This window comes from Bidens hawaiensis, unplaced genomic scaffold (assembly GCF_021521415.1).
Source record: "Bidens hawaiensis isolate Kalapana, Puna unplaced genomic scaffold, B.hawaiensis_p1.1 tig00024619_1, whole genome shotgun sequence".
Classification (NCBI taxonomy): domain Eukaryota; kingdom Viridiplantae; phylum Streptophyta; class Magnoliopsida; order Asterales; family Asteraceae; genus Bidens; species Bidens hawaiensis.
In genome coordinates, this window is record NW_027493886.1 from 207,615 (window position 1) to 216,336 (window position 8,722).

At 42.1% G+C, this 8,722-nt stretch overlaps 1 protein-coding gene across 1 annotated transcript; it reads right to left on the reverse strand.

Moving 5' to 3' along the window:
• Positions 1-3,006: 3,006 nt before the first annotated feature.
• On the reverse strand, positions 3,007-5,581 carry LOC143569581 (COMPASS-like H3K4 histone methylase component WDR5A). Its single transcript, XM_077055458.1, has 2 exons — positions 4,892-5,581; positions 3,007-3,665 (listed from the first exon to the last, which is right to left on the reverse strand). Exons 1-2 carry the CDS (start codon positions 5,546-5,548, stop codon positions 3,336-3,338), a joined length of 987 nt encoding a protein of 328 aa, XP_076911573.1. The 5' UTR covers positions 5,549-5,581; the 3' UTR covers positions 3,007-3,335.
• Positions 5,582-8,722: the final 3,141 nt, after the last annotated feature.

Sequence of the window (8,722 nt, forward strand, 5' to 3'; positions counted from 1 at the left end):
CGTATGAGACCAAGTGGCAGTGATGATTTGGCGGTTTACAATTTCACTGTCGAAGAGTGGAAGCAGGAGTGTTTGCGGAGGTATGGGACGGTGAAGACGTGGGACGATGTAAAGTTGTGGGAGAGGTTGAAAAGGTGTTCCAAGTGGGTTGAGCTGGTGGCGCCGGACCTTGATGCGGAAGTAGGGCCGAAACGGACTAAAACTAGTTCGTCTGGAGCGTATAGCACTTCCGCCGGGTCGGATTGCCGCGTTGGATTCGACCTAAACATTGCGGGGGAGGAAACGTCTTCACCGCCGAGGAGGCGGCCATTGGGACGGGACGCCAAGGGGAAAAAACCGGCTGAGGGGGGAGCCGTAAACATCGTCGATCTTGTTGAATCCCTCAATAAATTCAACAAAACCATGGATGTGGTCTCTAATGACAAAAAGGAAAAAAGTCGAATGAGAGATTTGGACTTCCTTACAAGAGACTTCAGTAACCTAAATCCGGTCGATCAAATGCTGATGGAAAAGCAAAAGGAACGTATCCGAAAGAGGTTGATCAAAGAAGACCAAGCCGAAGAATAAGAATAATGTTTTTTTTAGTACTTTAATTTTTATTTTATTTTTAGATATTAATGTGTTTTTTTTAATGTGTGTTTTTTTTAATAATTTATGAGTTTTTTTAATAATACGTTTTTTGAATATATTTATAAAAAAATAAAAAAAAAATCCGCTGGAGCCCCTGCTGGAGCCCCTCCACACCAGGCCAGGGGCTCCAGCGGGGGCTCCAACACCCACCTTATCCAGTTTCTCTCTCTGCCACACGTCACAATATTATTGGCTGGAGCCCCCACTCACGCCCCCATCAGAGCCCCTCACACCCCTCAGCCTTATTATCAAGACATTTTGTACGTACCCTAAAAGTTTGCAATTTCATATATCAACCATAAGTTTGAATAGATGGGGTGACAGTGAGGGCTTGTGGTAGTTTCATGATGTGTAGTTACACTGACCCCCACCAATAATTAGTCATGTTACAAGTGGGTCCACAACTTATAAAATATTTCCAAATGGGCGAAAACTTTATCAAGTTTGCCTTATAACCTATATGAATTAATTAGTTTGATTTACATAATAACACAAACATACCTCATTTTTTAAAAGAAGGTATGAAAAAACTTAAAATAAAATATGAAATTTTTTCCTTACCAAACATAAAATAAAATAGTTTCTTAATTTAACAATAACGAAAAATTATTAAAAAAAATGACAATGTATGACATATATTGATTGATAGTTGAAATCATTATAATATTATTATCCGATTCTCATCTAAAAAGGATTCTAGAAGGGAGAAAAAAATAACTATAAAAAGTTGCCCCAATAATTTCAGGCTTTTGTCATTGACATTAAAATGTTAATAATAGTTTATATTTTAACTTTGTCAAATCATTGTGGGTCACTGTAGGATTGGGTTTTCGGTGGTATAGGTTTTCTTTTCATATGTATTAAGTCTAGTAATCATAAACTTAACTGATATTCAAGTTCTGTTTATTTAGGTGCTGTTTGTTTTTGTCTGTAATCTGATTTTATGTCTTTAACTGAAGATGTGGTCTGAAGGTCTGCAATCTGAAAATATAATATTGTTTGTTTTATAAATTAGGTATCGTCCACATAAGCTGAAAATTAATTAGCTATCATATATATCACGGTAGATAGAAGTCATTTAACGTTTGCAGACTAGTAAAATAGTTGGTGGTGGGCAGTGGATGGTGGTGGTGGCGGACGGTGGGTAGTGGTGGTGATGGACAGTGATGGTGGTGGGTGGTGGACGGTGTTGGTGGCGGATGGTAGGTGGTGGTGGTGGCGGACGGTGGGTGGTGGTGGTGATGGTCGGTGATGGTGGTTGGTGGTCGACAGTGTTGGTGACGAATGGTAGGTGGTGGTGGCGGACGGTGGGTGGTGGTAGTGGACGATGGTTGTGGCCGACGGGTGGGTGATGGTTGTGATGGATGGTGGTGGTGGTGGGTGGTGGTGGTGGTGATGGACGGTGGTGTGGGTGGTGGATGGTAGGTGGTGGTGGGTGGTGGCGGCGGACGGTGGGTGGTGGTAGTGGATGATGGTTGTGGCTGACGGGTGGGTGGTGGATGGTGGTGGTGGTGGGTGGTGGTGATAGTGGACGGTGGGTGGTGGCGGTGATGGACGGTGGTGGTGACGGACGGTGGGTGGTGGTGGTAAACGATGGTGGTGGGTGGTGGTGGTGGTGGCGGATGGTGGGTGGTGGTGGTGGCGGCGCATGATGGGTGGTGGTGGTGTTGGACATTGGGTGTTGGTAGGATGTTAAGAAGTGTGAAGATGTGTGAAGAAGTTAAACAATAACTTCTTTTTTAAGACCATAAAAACAGTTTGCAGATCTTATTTAAAAAAAAAACAAACAGTCTTCAAAAGCTTATGTCTGTGCGCTCGCAGACATAAGCCTCCTGCAGATGTTTTAAGTAAAAACAAACACCACCTTAGAGTCATATTTTTAAAGCATCAGCTGAGCTTGCCTGTTATTTGTTTATATCATTCCAAAATTGGCTGGATGGTAGTGTTACATCTTAGGAAGAAAACCGCCTTTCGCTAGGTATATTATTCATGTAATTACTAAACAAGCTTTGATATAGATCTCACCTCCACTCTAGATTTTAGCAAATCAATTTCAAATAGCTCATCAAAATATATTAAAAGAATATAATATTGAATTATACTCTTGCCAAAACAGATTTGTATCGGAATTCCTGTCCTAACCTTTTTAATCTAAGCATTTTAATAAAATATGTGCTTTTGAAGTACAATACCTCAAAAATCTCATTAAGATGTGAGGACAAACCATTATTTAGTACAACAATAAAATAAAAAAATCCAAAATGCAAGATTTGAAAACCACTTTCGAGTCTACTAATAAGCCAAAGATAACCAAAATTAAAGCTTTACAAAAGATAACATTGTATTTTTATATTTATTTTCTTCAGATGATGGCACAAATGGGCCTGGCTTATGGTCCAACTAAACCATCTGTAGCAAAAGAAAACTGTCAATCTACAATGAGTCCAAACAGAAAACTGCACACAAGATGACAACTAGTCAATTAATAACTGTTAGCTCACAAAAGTTTGACCCTTTCAAACCTGATTTCTAGAAACCATTAAACTACAGAATCTGATAATAAAAACTAAAGCTAAAAGTAGTTCAATAATTATGACTCTTATTTGGCACTTTCCAAAGGGAAAGACCAAAATATAAACCACAAAAATGTCTTACCATTAATAACTTAACAAAGATTTTGTAGAAAATTATCTTGGGCCCAGAAATTACGGTTTTCCCATTTCATCAGTATGATCTTCTGGTTTCTTAGCCTCTTGAATCCAGATTTTAACTGTTTTGTCATTTTCAAGGGCCCCTGAAGCAATCATATTCTCGGTCGGGTGGCATGCAACGGTTATTACCGCATCAGTGTGACCTTCAAGTTTCTGAACTAGTTTTCTTGTTTGCAGTTCCCACAAATATACGCAATTGTCCTCTGAACCACTCACGATGTATTTGCCATTGGTGATTGAAAATGCTGATGAAATGCAGTATTTTGAGTTGCTGTGGCCTGTGTAAGTCTTCAAAAACTTGCCGGTTGAAAAGTTCCATAATCTCTGAATCAAGAATGTGACAAATACAAGGACATTAGTGAAAATTAGACAGTTTTTTATTAAGATTGTGAAAACTTTTGGCAATTCGAAAACAGTAATGAGTTATAATGTCTTAATAAATTAGAGGGAAACATTTCACTCTAGCTCAATGTCTCCTTATACCAAAATAGATTACGATATACATATGTACAAGTGTCCTAAGGGCTCAGCAAACAAAGTCAATGAAAAACAAAGAACTGAGAAAGTGTATAACATAGTGGCAATTGCATATGTTTTATAACTAACAGCGATAAACCTATATTAATTTGCCACATCAAGCGATCACTACCTACCTCATTAAAACAATCTTTTTACAAGATCAAGAAACCATAACAAACAAGAAATTTAACCACTTTTCTACCACTAATCCGTCTCACACAAAGGAACATGCTGTCTACCTCAATTCATCACAACATCCACACTTCAATAAAAACCCAAACCTTGCAATTTACTGATGTTGTTCACCAGTTTCATAACTAGCAGTCTTATACTATAATCACAAATATGTTCCAACTTTCAAGGAAATGGGTACAGGGACGCAGTTGTATGATAAATGAATACCAAGATTCAAATATTCGTATCATTGAGGATTCGAAGATGTGTTCTTATATGTGTAAATATGTGGAATGCATATACGATTATACGGCATATGCAAATCCAAAACCAAACTAATATGTTAAGGGAAATTAAAATATGATTTACATTAGGTGTGTAAGACAATTACCCGCTAAAACCCGAGTCTTATCATGACTTCGCTTTTACTTATTGTGTACATATTAGTCAAAACTATCTAAAAAGCAGGACTTCGCATTGCAAATTGCAACATTCACTTGTATTTGACTAACAATAACCATGGTTATAAAAATCCCAATCTGGTCAAAATCGGTCAAAATTGAAATTTTTAAATATAAAATTTGGTATATATATATATATGTATTACTTCGTATTCTCCAGTCCGATTAATCGTTAGTCCCTACCCCACTGCCTGACTAGCACCTAGCGATTTCTACAACACTAACAATAATTTGGGGATATGACCAATCAGGCAATCACCATACCTATTACCATAAGCTAATCTAATAATTAAACAGCTACATTGTATTCACATAGCAATGAAGTTAATCAAATTCTAAACCATAATTTGACAAATACAATTAACCGCACAAACAAAACAACAAAAAACCACTCACCAGTGTGTTATCCAGAGTCCCGACAAGAATAAACTTTCCATTCGGCGAGAACTTAACAAAACTAACAGGCGGGTTCTCATCGTCAATCAAAGTCTTCATACAATGCCCAGTAGAAGCATCCCAAATCCTGCACAGCCCATCATAACTACTCGACACAATCAGCGTCCCATCCCGGTTAAAATTAACAGCCGTAACGGGATCCGAATGAGCCGGAAGCACTTTCAAACACTTTCCACTTTTCACATCCCAAACCCTAACCGTCTCATCAAACGACCCAGACACAATCATGTTCGATTGCGGGTTATAATTAACACAAAACACGTAGTTCGTGTGCCCCGTTAGGGTTTTGACGAGGCTGCCGTTGGACACGTCCCAGATGCGGACGGTTTTGTCGTCGGAGGCGGTGGCGATGTAACGGGCGTCGGAGGAGAATGCGACGTCGGAGATGCCTTGGTCGTGGCCGACGAATTCGTGGAGAAAGGAGCCGGTGGATGTGGACCAGGTGCGGGCGGTCTTGTCGGAGGAGGCGGTGGCGATGAGGGTTCCGTCGTCGGAGAATTTGACGCTGGAGATGGCGCGTTTGTGGCCGGTTAGGGTTTGACGGAGTTTGTAAGGTTGGGGCATGGTGGTGGTGTCGATGTCTTCCGATGAAGCCATCGTTGAGTGCGGTGGTGGGTTGGGATTGACGGCGAGGTTAAGGTGGAAATAAGAAGTAGACAATAGACGAAAGTGTAGGTGTTTTGGATACGAGGTATGGGATGATAATGTGCGTGTGTTGGCTTTGTAAGTGTTGATTAGTCGGCAAAATTGAATTTACTTATTTTGATTGAATCGTCAAAACTCCATTAATCGTCGTTGGTTAGAGTTAACTCTTTCACCGCTCATAATTCGGACGAGTGGGTTTTCTCTATAACTGAAGATAACTTGAAAGCGTTTAAGAACTTCATATGGCTGGGTTGGGCCAGCTGACAGCGCCGGCTCCAAGAAGGCGAAAAATATTTTCGGCCTCAAGTAAAATAAGTATTTTGTTGAATTTAAATAATTTAATTTTTAAATTTGCATATTTGGTTATGATTTGGGTTGTGTTAAAACACTTTTGTATAAAAAGAGGCTTAAATATGTCTCAAACGAGACTAGAACCCATAACTTTTTGTTGTGAATCATACATACCACTTTACCACTAAGCCAAGCTACTTGTTATGTAATTGAGTTTAAACATTAAACCTACATCTTGTTTTTCATAAAAATACATATAAATTTTTTTGAAAAAAAAAAAATTTTGGCCTAGCGGGGTGTCGGGCAAGGGGTCGTCGACCACCCAGCCCCCCCCCCCCCCCAAATAAGGGTTGGCGGTAGTCTTTTGCCTTGGGTCACCCTGTACGGGGTATCCAGACAATTATCTGTTTGTTGGCCGGTTGAAGAAACATTAAGTGAACCCTGGGCAGATTATAGATAATCTGGGGGTTAAGTAATGTTTCCCACGAGGATGAGGTTCAGCAGAGAAGATTGTTCTTCAGATGACCTGCAAAACAGACACCGTAAGCTCGTCACTGAGAAGGGGGGGTTCCTCCTTGTGACCACCCTCCGGCGTGAGAATCAGACTAGATTGCTCTGAATATAAGTGTATATTAAGAGATTGCTAGATAAGATGAGATATCAGATGATGTCCTTACCATTCCAAGGTGTTGGAGTATTTATAGCCGAAGGTAGGTTTCCTAGAAGGTACAGCCGGCTGAATAGTATTCCTGTTCTACCAACAGTGGACTACGCACAGGCCATGCTGGTTGGTGGATAGGCTACGGCCAACAGTAAAGGTCGGCTGTACACTGTTCCTTTACTGCCGGCTACGCACTGTTCCACCAACTGTAGGCTGCGCACGTCCCATCGTAAGGGTTGGTGAGTAGGCAGCGGCTAATAGTGACAAACAATACTAGAGGGTGCTCCTCCTCGTATTGTTGTCGGTGAGCTGTCACCCTGTGATTGGTTCATGGGCTGTTCTGGTCAAAGTGTCTGTTCCGCCCATACCTTAGTAGGTATAGTACGAAAGATCTTCCAGAATCCAGAAGCATACGGACTGGCTCATTTAGGCGGGAGTATTCCTGCCTTGCTCATTCCTTCATGTGACTACTGAAGTAGCTAATGCCTTGTGCGTGTAGCCTTGCTGTTAGTGCGGGTAGCCTTCCCTGATGGCTTGTATCCGCAGCTGCGGGAACAGGCGGGGTACTTCACCATTGGGAGGCTTTCCCTGCGGGTACAGCTGGCGTACTGCGCGTAAGGTTCTCTGAGCATGGTGGGTCCTGCTGGAGCAGTTGGTCGTTGCGCAGACGTCCCTGTTCAAGGTGAGTCTTGCGGGTCCAACTGGGCTCTGCTGGGACCTACCTATTCAAGTCCCCCCAGTCCAATGTTCTTCTCATGAATTATTAATAAGTGAGGTGAACTTTTGGACTTAGCAAGGGGTTTTGAAAAGGGTTTAGTTTTTAGGTTTTCCTTGGTGATTCTCCCCGCGGTTTTCCTGATGTCACGCAGAAATTCCCGACTTTTCTGCTTGATCTTAGGGTATGAAGCGGGTAGGTGTGTAACCTTCTCGTAAGTCAGGAGCGTTGAGTCCCACTTGTGTGGATTCTCCATGGGGTTTTGATAGTTTTCAACATAGTGATCAATTATGCTAAAACCACCAATTCCATCTTGGAGTTTCAAACAATATAGTTCTCGACGTTCCCGTCATGCGGGGATGTTATTCCCGTTTCCGCAAGCATGGCCCAGAAGATCCTTCTTGGTTTGAATTCCCTGCAGAGTGCTAAGTATGTGAAGGGTTTTGCCTTGACACTGTACCCGCATTCGTCTTACGGTTACTTTATTCCCAAGGTATTCCTGGTGTCAATTCCCTGCGGGTGCTAAGTATGTGAAGGGTTTTGCCTTGACACTGTACCCGCACCCGTCTTATGGTTACTTGGTTACCAAGGTAAGGGGTATTTTCCCGCCTACTTTTGAATCTTTTTTGAATTTTTTTTTTGAAATTCGAAGAGTTGGTGAAAGGATAAGAACAGTCCAAACCTCTGAAACGTCGTGCGACGTTTCTTCTGACTGTGTCAGGACGTGCAGGAAGTTATGGTGACGTGACAGTACATGGTCATTCCAGACGCTTTTTCAGGCGCGTGAGCGCGATTTTTCGGGCGCGTGGCCGCGAAATTAATGGTACGCGTCCTTTCAACAGCTGTTGCCAGCTTGCTTTTTGCCACGTGTCATAGTTTCATTGCACCTTCGATTTCTCTCTCCTCCGCATTAAATTCATCGCATTAATTGCGATTAGTATATAAAGGGGGAGAGGGTTCTTTGTAATTCACACTTTCACTTTTCTCTTCATCTTCAGAACGATTTCCGGTGAATACTCAACTTTTCAGTCGAGCCTTTTCTCGAAATCGTTTTCTTTTATCTGCAAGATGTCGTCTCGTGATCTCGAATCTACAGCCGACGACAAGAGTACTGCTGGCGAGTGCCAGTGTGCTTTGCCTGTCGATCTGTACCAGTACGTCGTCAGGAAGTTCATGCTCGAGTCTCTCGAGCCTGAGTTTCCTGAACCCCATCAGACAGTGTACGATGCCCCCAGAGGCAAGATCGGGGTATATGCTGCATTCTTTGTTTATGGGAATCTTAGGTTCCCATTGACAAAGTTTGTGTACCGTGTCCTGGAGAGGCACGTTGTGCACCTGACCGAGGTGCATCCGATGGCGATTGCCAAGATCCGGCACTTCGAGTGGGTGTGCCGGATTCTGGGCATTGAGCCCTATGTTGACCGCCTGATGACCTTCTACTCCTGGAGGTGCATCCAGG

Coding starts and splice junctions, on each gene's coding strand:
- LOC143569581 (XM_077055458.1), bottom strand. CDS start 5,548: ATGGCTTCATCGGAAGACATCGACACCACCACCATGCCCCAACCTTAC. Junction 3,666..4,891: donor GGACTCTGGATAACACACTG/GTGAGTGGTTTT, acceptor TTCTTGATTCAG/AGATTATGGAACTTTTCAAC.